Source organism: Polyodon spathula, chromosome 25, assembly GCF_017654505.1.
Source record: "Polyodon spathula isolate WHYD16114869_AA chromosome 25, ASM1765450v1, whole genome shotgun sequence".
NCBI lineage: Eukaryota > Metazoa > Chordata > Actinopteri > Acipenseriformes > Polyodontidae > Polyodon > Polyodon spathula.
Window position 1 is genome coordinate 21,117,325 of NC_054558.1, and position 20,566 is coordinate 21,137,890.

The following is a 20,566-nucleotide window of genomic DNA, read 5'->3' on the forward strand; positions in this document are numbered from 1 at the left end:
TGGGTGATGGAGGACCAACAAACCCCAGAAGGGAGATACAGTTGCAAAGGAGATGGAGGAGAAAGATGTGCAGAACAAGTAGTGGAAGGTGAGCCTGGCCTATATAGGTTAAGGCACCAATAGGTTACGGCAAGCCTCTATTGAAACCTCTAATTTGTGTTTAAATGTTAATTTGCTGTGCACGAGCCATTGCAGCCTAGATAATTATTTCCCTAGTACATATCCAATTAAGTCTAAACTAACAAGACGATTTCCTATGGAATCACATGAATTAATAAAACGTCTACACAGGACATATTAAACCCTTCAACCACGCTATTTCTTTGTGATTCTCTTACCTTTACAATCTCTTGCGCGATCTGTCTGGTTTTGTTGACGTCCAGGACGATTTTGGCATCTCTCACGACAGAGTACAGGGTCCTTCCTTTACACAAACTGGAGAATTAAAAAAGGGAAAGTGTCAGTCAAACAGCCATCATTTTTATAGGATAGAATGACACAATGGAACTCAACTCAGATAGAATGAAATTACTGGAATGTTCATGAATCCAAAAGCCCATCCAAAGTTCCGGTAGCCTGTTGCTATCAACACTCTTAAGATCGTTCTACTCCCATTGGGGTATCCTCCAATCTTGATAATTTCAACATCAAGTAAGCCTCAGGGGTCCTCAATTGAACCTAACAAAGCGTCTAGGATTCCAGTCTGACGGACACGTTGTTTGGCACCTGTACAGGTGTAATGCCATGGAAGAGTGTGTCAGCATGACTTACACCATGTGGTCTGCAATAGCACACCGTTCATTAAAATAAAAACAGAAACAGATTCAAGAACAAGGGGCGTCCACAGCAAGTTATATTGGGAGGGAAACATGCTGATGAACGATACATTAAACAGCTGCATTGACATGTTTTGACTCCAGGGTGGAAGACTGGAAGAGGCTGTGTGGCCTTGTCAGAGTACCGACACTGTGGGCCCCCGGCTGTCAAGTGCAATTTGTTGGGTCATTTTCAGCAGGAAAAAAAAAAAAAGAATGACTCCCCGCAGGCCTTCCTGGGTAAACAAGCGGAGCCGGCACACCTGGAAACTTCTTGCAAAGCGCTTGCTGGAACAGAGAAAGCGTTCCCTCAAGTAGCTCTGGAGAAGCCCCTGGTAAGAAGCTCATTTTTTCTTCTTCTTCTGTCTCTAAGGCCACGCTCACGACTCCTCTGACTTGGGACTTTGAAGACTGTCCCTTTGGACCGCTGTGCAAAACTAAGTGCAATCTGGCTTCAATCCAATCCCATCTGCTCTACAGGAAGCTGCCGGAGGCGCCTGGACTGTACGTTGCTGCAGCAGCACATACTTTGATCAGGCTGTTTGTTACTTGCACCTGTTCAGAAAGCTGCAGAACATGGCCTCATGTGGCCATGGGTATGATGCTGCATACAGTATAGGCTAATAGACTTCCTCCCGAGTTGGTGGGATCTTCTAGTTCTTGTTTAAAAATGATAATGCTGGATTCGTTGTTACTAGTACTGACTGTTCAGATGAGTCAAGTATTGCTGTTGGTAGAGGCTTGTTCATATTCTCTTTGCTGGACTGGTCCAAGTGTTTCGTCATTTTGGTTCAGCTTGCATCTAGACATTAGACACCTTGCAATTTAATGCAACAGTTTGGAACTATCTGGAGGGTTGCTTTCTGAGCGCTTACTGAGGAGTCCTTCTTGCCAGCCTTTATAAACGTTTATCACGGTAAATCTGCACAGTAATTTAGCAGATTTTCCAAGCTTTTCCCATGGATCTGCATTTAGAACAGTTTACCCTGGTCTGCCATGTTTTTTTAAAAAATTAATATGTTTTACCATACCTCTCTGGGCTTTGCAATGCTTGCCTATGCTATGGCATGCTTTCACTTTATTACACTTTCCTAGGCTTTTACTAAAGGAAGTGGTAAAACACAGTGGTGCTTTAATAAAACAGGAAATAAATGGTTAAAGAGTGTGATACATGCTTCCTGAGCTTACTCAGTGGTTGGAGTGGCAGGGCAGGCAAATTATTCCTCTTATATTCTATCAGGTGCTTGTTAAAAAAAAAAAAAAACATCTTTCTGGCAAGCGACAACTTCAGTCATGCATTTAATAAATGAGTCACTCACTTCAGGTTTGAATATCTCATGAGTCACTTGTCCAAATTACTTCAATTAGGTTTTAGCTTACAAAGAAGCTACTGTACACAAGGTATGCTAAAACAATCTCACATTGTCTACAGCAGCTTGAGACTGTTTTAGCATCTCAAGCTAAAGGTTGCCCAGGAAATTCTCTAAAACAACATACATATATACATATATATATACATATTTAATGTACAGCAAATGTTTCTTTTGCCATGACAGACAGGTCTTGTAATACTTATAACTTGTACAAGAGTTATAATTTGGCTTCTGATTTTCGGCTTTACCGATAAAAAAATGATAAAACACCCCATGATACAAAAATGAAATGTGTGTATATCCACAAACACCGGAAAAACACTGGACATAGTTAATTAATTCACGTAGACTTCACCCCTTTCTACGTGAAAAAAATACATAAATAACTTACACAAAAAAAAAAACACATCTTTCCCAGTGCGGTTGGGCAATGTCCCTCCTTCCTGACTTGTATCTTGCATTGATTCGTTCTGAATACTTTAAACCCTCCCTAACTACCGAGTGTCAGCAAATTCCTACATTTCTATTGGAGGATTGTGACACGCTTGCGAGATTTAAAACGAGATGTTCTTGCTCGCGACAGAAAAAAACGTCCAAGAATTTTGGAAAGTAAAAATCGAAAAATTAAATTAAAAAAAAATGATAAACTGAAACCCAGGTTACAATGAGGCACATTATACATGCACTAGAAATCCAAATGCTGTGCATATTTAAAAACAATTATTTTTTCTTTTTATTCCACTGGCTTTTCATGAAATGTGAACTGACATAATTGGCTGAGTTTTAATGACATATTTTTATCCAGAAGTAATTTAGAACAGCAGAACAAGAGTAATATAACAATAAACACTTTAATTAAATTGCCTTACTTTAATTAAAACATAACATGTTGACAACTCAGAATTATTGTGATAATCTCTGCTCACAAATTCCTTTTGAGTACTAAATTAATCCCCTCCTAACCCACTACTGTACTGCTACGAAAGTTGAACTCAAAGAGGACTACTGCCACAATTTGCTATATTAGTCAAACTTATTCTGAAAACGTTTTATGCCGACCTGTTAAAAAAAAAAAAAAAATCAAAACTTTACAAATCTTGAAATAGCATCAGGTATATAATTTAAGACAACAGCTGATTACTTGGTTTAGCTGTTTATTCTTCATTTTGTAACTTGAATAATTTACACAAGACCATTGCAAAAGAAATGTAACAAACACCGTTTCAAAAAGAAATACTATGAAAGAAAACAAGCCACTTTGACCTGGCTGCAGAAAAGTGTTTTGTGTGAGGGCTTTATTAAAACATCTCTCTGCTGCACATCTTCAGCAGGGATTGCATGCCTGCCTGTGTGTCTGTGTGACCTGTCCTGTGAGACATTACTCAGAACCTCCAACTGGCTCCATTAACTACAAGACTGGCCTAGTCTGTACTGCACAATGCTCTGTGCCACTACCTGGATTTCTAGCAATGATCTCCCCCCGCTTATTAAAATAAGTGGGGTGCGTTAGACCCTGCACGAACTGACGATCGGGGCTACAGTTTTTGGGTACTGACGAGGACTGACAGTGAGGCAAGCAGTTCTTCATAGTGAGGCAAACTGGATCCAACGAGTACCAAGCTGAAACCCTCTAATAGCACTGAGTATAGCTTCACAGACACTGGCGCATCCTACTACAATATCTTTCTGATATTTTACATTTACTGTCCAGATGGTCGATAATATGTTTCATTTCTCAGTCAATTAGATGGACACTGATAACTGCATTATCTCTTTTTTTTTTGTGAAAGTATGCCCTGTTAAGACTCTGGTTTAATTTATTGATGGCATGGGCCAGGCAAACTGTATTATTTTTCAATTACATGTAAACGCAGAGATCTGTTTACCGAGCTTGACAAATTATGCATTTTGGCTGAGAAACGCTGTCGTCGTTTATGTTTTGTTCAGGGTTTTTTTTCCATTTCAGGCTCACATTCTCATTCAGTGCTTGCTCTGTAACAAAAAGCAGAATGCTGCATGACAAAACATATCTTTGCTGGTGTTGTTATTCTCTCAGACAGATGAGCCTGTACCAAATTTAAGCAGTGCGGGTAATTTGGTACCTGTGGCTGGTACCGTTTGCTTCTGAAAGCACAAGAAGGAAACTGACTGAAGAGTAAAAGCCAGCTTTGTGTGAACACAATAAGAACAGCAAGGGGTTCATTGAGGTCAACCTTAGTCGTTCCATCCTGAAAATGGCAGTGGTTGACTAATGATGCCTTTGCATAAATGGAAATTAACAATCCCCAAATCATCAACGTGTCAAGCCTTATCGTCGCTATTACAGCATTTGTTACGATAATGATTTCAAAAGGATGCACTAACAAAATGAATCAATTTAAACACTTGTTGGCTCTTTTGCAACTGATAGGCTCTTGAGTTAAACAAAAAAACCACTAAATGGCAAACAGAGAGCCCCTAATTAACACTCATTACCTATCGATAGCTATCCAGCTCTAGTTTGTTCTCAGCCTTGTCCCAGGTGCACACTAGTTAGGCACTAACTCCTCTCAGAGCCATTGTCTGATTGAGTATGGAACTCGAAACAGGCTCTCATCCCAGCCGGTGACAGGCCCCTGAGAGAGGGTTCTGACAAGGCAGTGTGATTCAGCCTGGCGTTTCACACACCACCACAGACAGAGGCTCTCAACTGCTGATTCACAAGTACAGCATCTCCACATCCCGCTTCAACCTCAACAACTCTGACATTTTCATCAAGTTAACACCAGCTATTAAAGAGCCCTTTCTGTCCCATAATTAGCTCTCAAACAAGGGAAGCTTTCTTCATCTTCTGTCGTCCTCACATCAAATTCATTAGCATGACAAAATTATGCAATGAGTTGTACCAATGTGCCACTCCAAGAACACCTTAGAACAAAGTATACATTGTTTAATTGCTATAAAAAACCCAAGTAAAACCAAAACGAATAACCCTGCAATCTAACCCATTGGCATTGCTCTTCCTGCACAAGTGTTTAAACTCAAAGCTGGGTTATTTCATGACAGACTCTACTATGAACACTGGTCTTAGAAGTCTTTTATTAACTTATTCCAAACTGATCAATTTTACCGACGTTTTGAAGCATGGTGGGGAGAGCCAAGACCCATCAGTGCTCCTTGGGGGTCCCCAGCCAAGACTGACAATTCGTCACAACCAGGATTCGATCCAGCGAGCCACCCGTAGCTCTTTTACTAGAGAATCTTTTCGCTTTGTTTTTTTTCAGAACCGTGGGCTCGCTTACCTTGTAATAATGGCTAAGTGCGGGGGGCTCATGCAGGCGCCCATGAAAAGCACAACATTCTCGTGTCTGGTGTTTCGGTAAGCCATGACTTCCCTCTTGAAGGCTTTGAGCTGGTCCTCGTTGTCCCGCTCAATGTCTATTAGCCGGATGGCTATCTCGCCGTGCCAGCGGCCGTGGAAAACCTGGCCGAAGCGGCCCTTCCCAATGAGCTCTCCGATCTCCAGCTGCTCGAAGGGAATGTCCCACTCCTGCAGGAAGATGCTGGTTTGACTGGCTTTCCGGGGGAAAGTCCGGGCAGAGAGGAGAGAGAGGTTCATCTCCTCAAACTCATCTTCAGAGTCCTTGGCCTCATCATTACCATCTTCATTCTACAAGCACACAGACAGAGCCTGATTCAGGGGGGCAGGTCAATGAAATCTTAATATTAACATCCGTACTCACACACTCACTAACTTTCATTCCACACATGCATATGTTACTGTTTTGTAATAAGTACAGCACTGGCAAAACATGTATGTGTGACAAGCTGGAGTTTATTACACATGTATTATTATATGAATGGCATGCTATACATTCAGAATTCAATCAATAATAGAATTAGACATTTCATAGCATTTTGTGCAGAATGTAATATGAACTTTGCAGAATAAACCTGCATTGAATTACCAACTCACATCTGATGTAGGTTCAACTTCAATTTGAAGCAGGGGATTCCCTTCATTGCTAAAATTTGAAAAACAAAACATAAAGGCAGTGAATAGTATGTATGTATGTATGTATGAAGTTAAGAAAGTTAATGACATTTCTTTTTGCTCCTTTTCATTCCGAAGTGGTTATTTCCAAACCAGTGCTCTGCAGTAAAAGTTTAATTCACTGTTCTGTAATGTCATCCCTCCCTGGCCGCTTAAATAGAAATGTAACAGGATGGAGGCCGTGTGTGAACCCGCAACCCCGCGCACTGCAAGCGAGCACCTTAACCACAATACAATCGATCCCGGACTCGTCTGCATGCGTGATTATAGAGCTTTTAACTGCATCTTACCGACGGGACAGGGCAGAATCCGCAACAGCGGTGTATCACACTGTGCTGCCCGCTACATCAATAGTCCCACGCTAACTGTAGAAATAGGAACCTGTGCTAATGGCACAATGGAACATTTCTCATTTACTGTACATCTCAAACTGCAGCAAAAACATCACAATTCAAAAGCAGCCTGTTGAACTTTCATGACCGTCTTCCTTCTTATGAATATCATCCGTGACAGTGCTGGGTGTCTGGCAAAACGAGGGGCGTTCTAAGGTGGAGCGCGTCTGTTTCTTCAATCACAGAGGCAGAAGAGCATCATTATTATTCACCAAACAAGTGCCTGCTTTCGTCACTGCTGCTATTTAATACATCACTGATCAACGGGGCTCTGTTGTGGGTTCTTTAATTTTCTTCTTGTATCAAATCTCCAAAGGCATAAACGCAAGCAGTCAGTTCCAAATCCCCCCTCCCTTTGCTCCCTAAACCCATACGGTTCAGGAATTGCTGGTTGCTGGAGACTGGATAAAAGAGAAGGAAAGATTTCCACAAGTTAAATGAATTCATTTTCACCACTAAAGTACATTAGTAACCATTAAAACCCTTCATGTCAACATACAAGAGGGACGGAACACATTTCCCAGTTTAAAAGTTGTTTTTTACCACAAATTAATAAGCGGTTCTCATGACGCAAGCCCTCATTGGAAACTAAGCGAAGTAGACTAGTGCCTTCTTCGATGTACTTGTGGACGACACTCCTTGTATCTCCAGATTCTCTCAACAACCAGCCAGGTTCATCACAGTTGGATAAGTGATTCTCTAAAAAGATGCAAGACTCAAAAGCTCTATATCTCCATTATCAGGCTATGCTTGCTAAGCAAGGGGGTGCAGATGTGTGAGAAACTGTCTTACGCTGAGTCAGAATTGACAGGATGAAGAATGACTTGTGGAGCCCGACTTGGCTCCTCTGGTGTAACATCTGGAAAGAAGAAATGAGAGAAGGAGTCAGGGAACTCAAAGGGAACCTTTATTTCTACATCAAATGAGAAACACAAACCGTCAGAGGGGGCCTCAAAGCAGGAACCCAGCGCTTATTTAACAAGAATCCTGAAATCTCAGGAAATTAAACAGAAACGGAACGAATTTATTCATGCCTCGGCTAGTCAAATATTTATCAAAGGGTTAGGTCTCTGTTAAAGACAGTGACGGGACAAAAGAAAGTCGCCTGACTTGCTTCATTATCACTACCAAGTCCCAAATGTCAATAATTAAGGGACAAAAAAAAAAAAGCTGGGACTTTGATTGTGGCTGGGAGGAGGTAACATCAAACGAACGATCCCCTGCTTGTTTGAGTGCATTATGGGAAGAATTAATGGCCAATTATACCTTACTTACCTGGAAAAATGAACTGCTGCTTGTACTTGTAATAATGAGAAGCTGGAAACAGATAAAATAGGACTGTAAGCAGAGCAATCAACCCCAGTGTCAATACTGTTCAATGCGAGTCCTCATTTAGGCTCAGTGTGCGCTTTTAAAGACTTTATTCTAAGTTATTGCTTTGTGCAGCGTTGAGTGTCTCTGATTGTTAGGTGGGATGTCATCTCGTGCAGTTTTAGCTTCTCAAACTGCACAATCATTTCTATTAGAATAAGGGACACCCTTCACATCACGTGTTACTTTATATGATAAGTGACAAAAATGACGACGGTACTCATGAACTACTGTTCTGCATGACAAAAATAAAGCCTTCACTTTTGAACTCTATGCATGGGATGACATCTTTACACAAGAGTAAGATGTAACTGACATGTTGAAAAATCCTTGACTGTGATTGGCTGATTTCTCAGAAATGATTAATGAGATTATTGAGAAGAGTTGATATTGTTTATTAGACCGGCTTGTGTGTACAAACACTATCTTTACAAGACCTCAAGTGGAAATCCGAGGAAACAGAACCAGGCTGCCTAGCCAGGTTTTATTAAAGCGAGCATGAAACAGCCATTAGCATCGGACGTCTGCCAGTTATACAAAGCCAGTCCTACAGTAACAAAACTGAAGCTGGCAGAGTCATGAAAAAGTAGACGACGGACACAGCTTCAGAGCAAATACCTGTGAGGTTGAACTGCTTCTGCTGCCTGGTGCATTGTGGGGAGGGGTGGTCCCCCTCCCCCCGCACCGCGACCCTCCGTCCCCCCCGGTCCAAGCTGGTGATGACGGCGTGGAGGAGGTGGTTGACGAGGGGTTGCTGCTGGAGTCGGGCTGATAGGGAACAGGAATGTGATCCTAGGGGAAAAAAAGACATTTTAAAACAGGCTTGCCATCCTCAGCAGACACCGGCTTTAACCACGTGTTTCGTTTCATCGACAGTAAAAAGAATCGACAATTGTTAATACCAATGAACCTGCTATTGTCTGCTGCCGTGCCGTCAATACTAGATGGCATTTTAAACAGTTATTGCAACACCTTCTTCATATGTACCTTGCAAGTGCGTGTGTAATATATTCACTAACTGAAGTGGTAAATATAAGCACAGTTATCAAGCCATTTGCAGTGCATTTGTGAGAAGAAGCTTGTTTTTTGTGCTCCTTTAGCATTAGCATCTGAACTTGTTTCATTAGCGCATACCCTGTCATAAAATAGCTCTTTGCTTAGAATCCTCCAGTTCATTAGTTTCAATGTAAAATAAATCGCCTTTTAAAGCTACATTGAGTACACTTTCTCTGCAAATGCATTTTGACTACAGTCCTCCTATGTTGTAGAATTAGTTTCTAAGGAAGGCTTTTTGTTTAAGGCACACCTTTCTTCCTTTTAACATTAGACATCTTCTGTTTTCACTCTCTGCTACATATTTTTTATTATAACAAATCAAATACTTGGTGTCTAATGACTGTCCTCTCTAGAGGTTACATCCAGCTCTTATAATCATGTTGGCTGTTAAACCTGTTTTTATCAGCTTCTGTACTGGAGATAATAGGAGAGTCAGCTTGCACGCTCAAAAGCTGTCCGCTTAGAAAAGAAAGAATAATTTTTTTGCACACCAAAACGGAACAGGTTGTCCGAGCTGTAAATTGTTATTTAAAGCTAATATCTTAACAGAGATGTTTTTTTTTTTAATTGTATGTTCATGCAGATGACAATCAGCGTGTTTTATTTTATGAATATGTCCTACAACTAATAAATAGAATTGCTTTGGTTCAAATAATCAAGGAATGTGAATGGAGTCCAATATTTAGTTATTGATTTGTTTTGGAAATGAGTTTGGGTACCGGTGTGGTTTGGGGTTTGTGGTTCGGGTTTGGGTACACCCCCACTAGGCATGATTCTCCAAAATAACAGTATGGGCAAGAAGAGAATGTGCTGGGGTGCATGCATCAGCTGCATTGAGTTCTTCAGATGTATTTTTAACAAGGATCCTGACAACTTCAATAAAGGATCTGCTCTCTCCTGATTTAATAACACACCCCCACAACCATTAACATGTACATGAAATGAACAGATGTAAAAAGAACCTCAAGAACCAGACATTTTAAAAGGTCTTGCTTTTTTCAAACTGGACCACTGACACCCATTTTAAAATGCGTCATGTCTAAAAAAGAATTTGATCAACAGATTTTGAAAAAACAGATTGCAGAATGCACACTGAAATAGAAATATAACAGCATTAATCAGGTATTACCGGTTTGATATGTTCCCAAGGCATGCATAATTATTTATCTCAATACAGCCAGGCCTTCATCATTTTAACATGTTTCAGGAGAGGGAGATATTTTAAGTTGAGTAGGCTAAAAGGAGCGTCATTAATGTGCACTTCAAGTTTGTCACAAAAAAAGAGAATATCAAACAGTATCTTATTTAAGCAAAAACAAGCAAATAAGCAAATTCTATCAAGCTATTTGGTTTTTTTTGGTTAGAATATTGAATGTGGAGTGCAGGATGCGCCCTACAGCCTGGAGGTCGCCAGTTCAAGTCCAAGCTATTCCACTGCCCACTGTGGACAGGCGCTCCCAGGGGGCGGCGCACAATTGGCCGAGCACCACCCAGGTGGGGAGGGCTTAGGTCGGCCAGGGTGTCCTCAGCTCACTGCACACCAGCAACTCCTGTAGACTGGCCGGGCGCCTGTAAGCCTCTCAGAGATGTGTGGTCCTCCGATGCTGTAGATCTGAGGTGGCTGTATGGACGGCTGATGGCACACATTTCGGAGGACAGCGCGTGTCCGTCTTCGTCCCTCCTGAGTCAGCGCGGTGGTGGCAGAGGTGAGCCGGGTTGAAATAAGGCCAGGGTGATCTTGTTGTGAAGTGCATAGACAACAGCAGAAGGAGATCAGACTGGTGCATCTACTCCCTGGAGACATTCCATTAGCAATATAAAAGGTCACACAATAACGGTTTTCCCTTTTGGAAATGACTCACAGCTTACGCCGTGAATGCAACCCTGCAGCCTTTCTTAACTCTTTGCGGTCCATTTATTCAGCGCTTGTCAGGTCACGTCAGATCCAATTTATTTTCACACACACTGTTTATTTTACACACGCTGTTAATTATTTTTTTTTCAGAGTAAAACAGGTTTAAAACACACTGAATCGCAGCAAGACACTCAGCTGTAGCTCCAGCCAAGCCCTGCCCCTTGTTCACTGTATTTTTCACATACCTCTTTATAGACGTGCATACTGATAAATCCTCTTCTGATCATTTGTTTTATCAACAAACTCCTCAATAATGCGATCCAACTCATTATTTTATTACTATAACATTTCAAAAAGCTCTGCGATATTCTTTGAGCGCTGGATGCAGAAGCAGCTCTCTCCTTTGTTTATGTCCATATTATCTCTGTGGTGCACAGGGCTATCACACTCAGCCCTTGAAAGGTTTTCTCGTTTTTTTTTCCGGAGACCTGTGCTTTACATCTTTTTGATTATGTTGGACAGGGTCGAACATCGGACTGGAAAGGGAAAATAGTAACGTGGGACCTGGCATGTGTTGACACGCGCCGTTAAAATAAGACCTTGAGGTCCCGGCGGCACTGAAAGGGTTAAAGTAGACTGGCTGATCTAACCTGGGCTACATATATCTGCGGCACACGACTAGAACTGAGCAGCTCTGAACTCTGGTAGAAGCACCGTGTCATTGTAATTGCAACTTGACAAGTAGAAAGGGTGCTGAGTTTATACAATGCGATATCAATCACAGTGTAAAACAACACTGTTAATACACACATGGTCAGTGCATGTAAAGACAAGGTAATGTGCAACTGCAATGGCATTGATTACAACATCATTCTTGCATTCTGTTCGCTAGATCCAGGACCCCAGCCAACTCAGAGGTGATCAGAATAGTACTGCCCCCCTCCCCACTTTGAGTTATAGACAATTCTGCAATGGGAGCACAATTCTCGTGCTCCCATAAAAAAATGATATCTCTCTCTCTCTCTCTCTCTCGCTCTCTCTCTCTCTCTCTCTCTCCTCCCTCCCTCCCTCCCTCACCTCTCTCTCTCTCTCTCTCTCTCTCTCTCTCTCTCTCCCTCTCTCTCTCTCTCTCTCTCTCTCTCTCTCTCTCTCTCTCTCTCTCTCTCTCTCTCCTCACTCCAATGGGAAGCCACAGAAACACACGCTGCTGTCGGAGGGGCTTACCTTGTTAATTTTATTGGTTTTGGGGAGCGTTTGGCTGACGTGCAGGTCTGAATACCTGGGGGGTCTCCTGAGGGGGTTGTTTATGTCGCAGGGGACAGATTCAGTTCGAACGAGACGTGCTGTAAGAGTTAAACAGAGAGAGAGAGAGAGAGAAGGTAAAGGGCTTTAATATCCTCCCTGGACAGACACTGGGGCTGGAGCTAGATGCATGGCAGGTATTATTATCAATTATAAAGAAGAAAAAACAACAGGATTATTTTCCACTTTGCATAATTAAAAAATAATAGCTTCTAAGATACCTGAGGTCATTCATTATGATATGAAATATTAAGCTCATTTTTCTTTTTAATTATATATATAGAGATGGCATGCTCTTTGCACGCCTCTGTTTCTGTTTGGATTTGTGTTCTCTCTGTGCTAAGCATTAGTGCTGTAACACTCTGCTGGAACAGTCACACGTTGGTGTATGTCAGGTATACAGATTGAGCTACCTGCAATGTGGCAAAGTGAAGTGCCCAATTAAAAAATCATCTCAAAAATAAGGAAAATAAACATGACATTTCAAGTGACATTTCAAATGTGTATGACATTCAGAGTGACATTTCAAATGTTGCAAAATATCTCGACTTAGAGAAAATTGGATGATGGGAATCAGAATATGTAGTATCAGTCATCTTCAGTTCCAAATGCACAGTGTACAGTGCAATACAATACAATACAATACATAAACGATGCATACACGCAGTATAATGATTGGAGTGTATTTTTTTCTTTAACTCTAGTTACTATCTTCCAGGACCATCTTGTAACTCAAGAGATCCTAGTTCAACACACCTTCAATAAATAACATACCAATACGTGTCTAGCATTAAAACAGTTTACTGCAGTATTTTTGCATGGTCATTTTGCACTGTGCCCATGCTTTCCCCATGGTTATACTGTGCATTTACTATAGTTTACCTTGGTTTGCTGTGTTTCTTAATATGCTTCACCTTTTTTTGCTATTCTTTACTTTCGGTGTGCTTTATATCACTTTGCTATGCTTCTGATAAACTTTATGAAGGCACATTATGAACTAAAACATTTGGATCCAATGCGACATTATGCTTTATAGGGTTATCAATTCCGTCAGCATGGCCACTATAGGTTGTCAACCAATCGCTTCTCATGATCGGTTCTGCACTTTGCCGCTGCCCTGCTGGTGCAGTTCAGTGGCTCAGGGGCACTTCCTGCTGTGTTCTTTCTTACTGAACTGCATCCTTCACTGGAGTTAAGTGGCTACTAGTGCATTTCCCTATTCACTTTTACCTGCAATGAAGGAAAATAATGCGTAACAAACAGGCCAGGCTGCATACAGGTCTTGAAATCTCTGGCATCATGCCGCTCCTCACTGCCTTAGTGCAAAATCTGGTAATTCATTGGCAGTCAGAGGCTGATCTTTTATTTTCATTGCAACTTTTGGAGCATAACTGCAAGGGAGCAGCAGTGCAGAGTTAGTGTTGGGTTCAGTGTGCACTGTAGCTCATCCATACCTGTGTATAAGTGGCTGCCCTCCTGCTGGACTCCTAATTTCAAAGAAACAAATGCACTGTCACTCGATACTGCTGTCAGATAATAATTCTCCTTAAAACAAACAAGGGGCAGATTTATTAAGATCTTTACATCATAATTAAATATGCACTCTTTTAACTAGGAACAAACAACTTAGACACAAGTTTAAGTCTTTAAATTCTAGAAAGGCTATACCGTATATTGCCAGACTTTTACAGTAAGTCACATTGTAACAGAAACACAGTAAGCTCTAACTGAGCCAGATATGTAAAGTTATGTTAAATCCAGACCTCCACGCTGAATAAGAAGTAAATGACATGGTGGGGCTTCTTTGGTGCATTTGTTGTGGCACTTCAACCTACAAGACAAAATATATAAAACCAATTAAAATGTTGGGGACGATTCGCAGTCAAAGTGAATGAAAGATCAGTGAAATTTAATATAAAGCCAACTGCAAACGTTTTTGCAAAGCGATCAGTTTAAAGGAGTAATTCCCAAGACTGACACTTTGCAGTCCTCTTGCCTACCCAAAGTGCTAACAAAAAAACACTCTGATGATAAATTATAAAAACGAACGTGTTCGGTTTTGCAAACACCTCTATAGATGCATAAATAAATACAAATTGGTGATGTTACTTTTTCTTTTTTGTTTGCTCAAGGCACAAGGCCACAGGTCTGGGAGCAAATTAAACTTTTACTTTCCATTAAACAAATATTAAATATGAGTTCAGTATCAGAAATGTCGGCTTTGCTTCCTTTCTCAAAGCCTTGACAATGCAGAAGGACCATGCCATTAAGAAATCCTTTCTCCTGTGAGGTAACACTGAAGCCAGCCCTGATACAGAGATCTGATGCTAATTAACTATCATGCTTGCAATGGTGACAGATCCTAGAACGTGCTTCATTGACTTCGAGAAAGCATGCTCTCTGTACATAGATTCTCTGTGTGCATGTATGTGTTAAAATGTCACCACACAGATTAACACATTAACATTAACACAAGCCCCTTATGAAGATATTAAAAATGATTCACGTTCACTTGTCTCCAGTCCACTTTTACTTGTGGTTACCTGAGCATTACTACACTGTGTGTACCTGTCTAACAGATGGAATCCGTTTGGTTTGCTGCCCCACATATTTGGAGGCAGTCACTGAAACAGAAAAGACCATAAAAACTTTTTTTTTTTTTTTTTTAAACTAGCATTGAAAGTTTGGAACATACTTGCAGTTTTTACATTTCAGTCCAAACAGCATTCCTTTCCCACACACTATGCATGTCTGTGACATCCAGTACTTGGTGGAAAACCTGCAGAGAAATAGAAGCCATTCGCAGCTCACATTATACTGCCATAGGACCATTATATTTAATATCACTGGAGCTGGCTATGAGAGAAAGTAGCTGACTAGAAATATGAAAAAAAAGAATATGTGTGTTCTCTAAGCAGCAATATGCTTGCATTATTATTATTATTATTATTATTATTATTATTATTATTATTATTATTATATTATTATTATTATCAGTAGTAGTAGTAGTAGTAGTATTGTTTTGTTTTATAAAAAATGAATTAAAATTATTCTAAAAAAACCAAATATTTTGGCTAAAACGACCTCCCCTTTAACTCTGAAGATAAATTGTATAGCAATTGGCGACACTTTGGGGATTAATTATGTCACTTGCAAGTGCCTTAATAATCAGTACCAGTCTAGTTTACCTGATCTGTTCTTTAATTGAATACAAACGAACTGATCTTAATGTGTTTTATAAACCGCAGCGTTACTGTTTCAGTCTGATGATGAAGACAGACCCCGACAGTGTATTTCAAGAGCCGTCATAAACTAATTCAACAGCATGCTGTTAAAAAATAATACACAAATAATAAATAAATACGTGCAAGCATGAGTAAACACCTCCGCACTCCTCCTCTTTCACAAAGTAGTTAGCAATCATAGCAACCTGTCCCTTCATCACTGCCTGAGTGGCGGTGCTCAGCTCCAATATGCTTTCCATCACTCACCTTAATACTGTCAAACCAGCAGGCAACAAAATATGAGTAATGCTGTTTGACAGAAGTGGCGTATTTTCATCGGCCCCTCCATTTCACCTCATCCCAAATTTAATAGTCTCCTCTTACTGGAAAAATGATACTTAAACGGCAGACATGCTGATAAATGACTAGCCTAAAATGAAACAGACTGTCTTTGTTTTTGACTTTGTATATCAGTGTCTGCTCCTTTTCAAAATAATCTCTACTGATAGCTAATCCAATAAGAGCCCGTGATTTAATGGGGGTGGATAGCATCACACTATTGTTTTCTATTCTGGCTACAGAACTAGGGTCACTTTATTATTGTTGACAAAGGTACAGAACTAGGGTCACTTTATTACTGTTGACAAAGCTACAGAACTAGGGTCACTTTATTATTGATGACAAAGCTACAGAACTAGTTTAAACCCTCCATCCATACATATTTCTATCAACCTGTGGAATCCACATTTCCTTAATATACATGTCATCAGGATAGCTGGAACTATACTCCAGGCTTGATTATCCTTGTATGACATGTTCTGTCTGTATGTCATGATTCACAGTAAATCCTGCTAAATGATTTTATCACGATTCTGCAGAAACATTCTCCATATCTTGGATGCATTAACAAAGACAAACAGGATTTTTTTTCTTGTTTTTTTTTTTTTTTTTGGGGGGGGGTTGCAGTCAATGAATTGAAGAAAACAACCACATGCACTAAGAACCAACTTTAGCATTGTGTCCCCGATTAAATATGTAAGAAATGAATTAGCAGTTCTTCTAAATCCTCGTATTGATCACTGTCAGGGTGAAATACATGCAGGGAGTGTGTGATGAAACTGACCTCAAGCGAGGCTGTCTACAGTAATTAGGATGACATTTCGCTTGGGATGCGTTTTTCTTCTTGGAGAAACGTTACCTGTGTTTTATTGAATTCCCCAGATCTCTACGGGGAATCTGAGGAGACCATCGAGGCACTGACAGTGTGTCTGCATGGAGAGAAAAGCAAGAGCCGAGATTAACAATCCAGGGACTGAAATACTGGGACAGAGACAAGAGACACTGCCAGGTTTAACACACTGATTGAAATAAATGGATACAAAATAAACCACTGAATAAAACATCATTTCATTTTTTTCTGTATTATTCCAAATACTTAAACAACCTTAATGCATCAAACTGGAAGAGGAAAAGCAATGAGATTGAAATGAAATCAAGGTGAATGTTTAAGGAACTCGAAAACATTGAACATTGTACAGATAATTGTTTACTTTGCACAAGAAACGTTTCCCAGGAATAGATACTTCTAAAAATTGCACAGATGACGGCTTTGGTCATTAGCTCCTGTGCTTGCTTTTTAAAAGACTTTTTAGAAAGTCACTGTGAAAAGGGCAAACCATCTGTCATAGTGTGGAAACTGTAACTCCTACTGAAGCAGGGTTACCACAGTCGTCAAGCCGCTCATGGGGTCACAGAAATACGTTTTTTAAAGGGTAAAAGCTGGGGCTTTGTATTTTATTATTTTTAAAGAGATGCTATGGAACAGGTTCTTACTCAGAGGATCATGCTGTCATCATCAAAAAAAAAACTGTTTATCACTGCATGTACTAAAGTTCAGCATAAATGGACATGCATGCACGCACGCACACGCATGCACGCATGCACACACACACGCACACACCCACCCACACACACACACACGCACGCACACACATTGAGTTAAACTGCTATTATAACCACTGCTGATCAGAACAAAGATTATACTGTTTAGGTTGCTGTCTAATGTGCTTTCTCATAGGACTGGTGTGTGAGGGCTTTTGAATTTATGACAGTAAGATGGATGCAAAGACCTTTAGAAACTCATTAAACGCACAAGCAAGGAGCAATAAAAATGCTAAGTAATGGCAGAGCTATCAGCACTAACCTACAGCATCTTTACCACTCGCTCAGCCTCCTTGTTTGGTAACGTTTCAGAGGTTTTAAACATAGATCGTTCTGAGCTCACTCCTGCCCGTACGCTGCATAAACCTACCAGGCAATACGAGCCAATGCATTACCCTAATTATGAAAGAGTGACCATCATTAGGGACCTGAAGGTCGAGGTCACATCCCATCTGACCTGGGATGCCCGCACACATAAAACCACCCATACTGCAACCACAAAAAAAGATTTAGCAGAATGCTACCACGTTATCTTAGTTTGTTCAGCCTTTGCAATTTGAAATCAGTGTTTTTTGGGTTTTTTTTAAACAACTGACGTATTAGTTGAAGACGTGTTATGTAGGCTAACAGTGCTTGTGTAAGGAGTTAATGAAACGATCAGGAATATAATTAAGAGTGCAGCTGTGTGAAGCATGCTGTTATCTGGCTGCTATCAGGGAAACAAAGTTTTCTTGTCTAAGAAAGCATCGATTAAACTGACCTCACGTGAGCTGGTGTAAGCAGGATTTGTGTGGTCAAAATGTGGCTAACACACAGAGATGAGCCAGCCACTAACGCAAAGGGGTGTAGAGACTGTATAAAACAGCAGCACGCGTGTTCCAGTCTCCGTTCCCCGAGTCGGCAGGGGGTTGCGAGCATTGAGCCAAGGATAAGGATAATAATTGGGCACACTAAATTGCGGAGAAAACCTGGGTAAAAAAAAAGGAAAAACAAAATCCTTCACAATTATCATCACTGTTACAAAATGGAGGACTTGGGGAAAGTTTTGCTACTGCTTGTCTTCCATCGTCCACTGTACTCTTTTTACTGTATAAAAGAATCAAGGATAGCCTGACTTTCTGTTAATTATTTTAATTAAGCAAGCAATCTAAAGAAATTAGCAATGCTTTTATACAGACAGCCTTATTAAAATAATTAGTTCTTCTTGCTAATTGAGCTCATGACTAAGACCCTCGGTATTCATTAGAGGGGTTGAGTTTCAGATGAAGGTACTTTGTTATTACATCTTGGCGAGCACTCGAGTGAAGCTGTACTCTTTTGAGAGACCAGATATCTAAGTGTTGTTTTGTTTTCTCCTCTGGGAAAAGGTTAAATAATTATTATTTATAGCACCACTGATGAAAAACACTTTCAAACACTGAAGCTTGAGATTTTTGTGCAAGAACTAGTTTCTAACTGTGTGATGCATAACACTCGACTGAACTCTAGCTAGCAACTTAAAAGAAACTTCACAGCTGTTGTAAAGTTGAAAAATGTGTTTATGTATATTAAATATAGAATATTACACAGGATATGAATATTCCAGGAGTTGTTATTCCAGGAATTAGGATGGTTGAATAACAACAGCAGCAATAAAGCCCTAAACTTCAGGCATTTTCTGGTAACTGTTAAAGAGAGGCCGGGCACAAGGTTGAGGAAAATGGGACCGATCCTTCTGAGAGTTCAAAACCAAAAGGGTTTTCAACAGAAGCCCAAAGCCAAAGTGCAGAGAAAAAGAAAAGATACGCCATGGTCTTCAGGACAGAAAACTGGCTCAGTGGATAAAAGAGCTGCTTCTGGTGCTCATGCATCATGAGATCAATAAGGAAACCTTTTATTGAACACCACTAGGTTTGTGTCCTAAACGCTGTGTAGCTGTTCAGCATTCACAGGAACATAAAATAGCTTGAAAGTATAGATCAGATAAAGAATGTATATTCAATTACAAAAAAAAACACCCTTCTCAGGCTATTAAGATAGCTGTTGTCTCCATGGAAACCATATACAGGCATGGCCACCTTTGACACGAGGAAGTTATTAGAATGTAGTGAGCATTACGTTTGAAGCCTCACTGGTGTAATTCTATTACGTACTCACATAAATGAGTCATGTGAATGTCTGACATGCACAGAGGGGGAAGGTGTCCTGCAAGAGCTGTGGGTGTTCGATCACTCCGAACATGGGCTGAATTGATTCTCAGCAGCCCTAAAGAAACTCAGCAAAGCTGTGGTTCAGGAGGGAACTCCCTTTAACCTTAGTTCAAACCGCATCAACATCCAGCATATTTAGGCGCTTCTCAGATCAGATCAAATCGTCACTCGAATAGCTAGTTTCTTATTCATCGATACGTCCAGTGATCAGCAAGGAAGTGATTCATATCTTACCTCGATCTATTACGTGCCGGCTGTGCGCCAGAGTCCGCCTCCTCCAGCTATCCTGCACCCCTGCCCATGGCTTCCCTACAGTCAGCCTCTCCACTTATCTGCAAGCTCATTTTTGGACAGGGGTAACTGGAGAGGCGACTCCAAAGGCCAAATAATGCAGTGTGAAATATGTATTATATAGTAGTGTTGTCTATTCTAATCTGCAATAAATAATGTATTACATGAGTTTCCAGACTGAAATGAAACCCAGGACAAGGCACCAATGTCTTTTCACGGCGGGTTCCCGGTACAGCCTGGTTATACTCATCTATTCAGAGATTCGGTCTTCTTAGCATTGCCTTGCTTTGGGTCCTAATAAGGTTAAAGGCATTGGTCAGCAGAGCCCGACTCTGGCTGTCAGGATTGGGCAAGTTTTAAAATCAGAGCGGGAAGATAAGTGATTGCTCTTTTGAAAAATGGGTTAATATATTCCCAGCATGCTTTTCTTCAGAAGAAACCAATATTACATGTTGAGCAGCGTTTCCCACACAAAGCCTCTGAACAGATGTAGAACCCCTTTCAGATAGGCACAACAGGGCTAAGAGTTATACAAGAGCGCCTGTTCTCACTATGGATTCTATCAAAAAAACCAAACACTTTCTCTTTGATCAGCGGAGCCATCAAATCTATGGTAAGAGTTTTCAATAAGGGATTGTTTTCACAAAAGAATTTGACAATTGTCCTCCAAACCACTTGATTTAATAGCGACAAGAAAACTGGAACCAACGCAAGACATGAAGAA

The 20,566-nt window shown here is 40.6% G+C and overlaps 1 protein-coding gene across 1 annotated transcript in view; it reads right to left on the bottom strand.

Moving 5' to 3' along the window:
• Positions 1–20,566, bottom strand: part of LOC121299459 (kinase suppressor of Ras 2-like) — a 68,284-nt gene that overhangs the window by 15,539 nt on the left and 32,179 nt on the right. Inside the window, exons 8-19 of the mRNA XM_041227168.1 lie at positions 16,620–16,689; positions 14,893–14,976; positions 13,961–14,028; positions 13,652–13,684; positions 12,120–12,238; positions 8,699–8,776; positions 8,603–8,657; positions 7,889–7,930; positions 7,406–7,472; positions 6,144–6,192; positions 5,470–5,837; positions 339–435 (exon numbers count right to left, since the gene is read on the bottom strand). Of these exons, the coding sequence (XP_041083102.1) occupies positions 339–435; positions 5,470–5,837; positions 6,144–6,192; positions 7,406–7,472; positions 7,889–7,930; positions 8,603–8,657; positions 8,699–8,776; positions 12,120–12,238; positions 13,652–13,684; positions 13,961–14,028; positions 14,893–14,976; positions 16,620–16,689 (1,130 nt within the window). The remainder of the gene's footprint in view (positions 1–338; positions 436–5,469; positions 5,838–6,143; positions 6,193–7,405; positions 7,473–7,888; positions 7,931–8,602; positions 8,658–8,698; positions 8,777–12,119; positions 12,239–13,651; positions 13,685–13,960; positions 14,029–14,892; positions 14,977–16,619; positions 16,690–20,566) is intronic.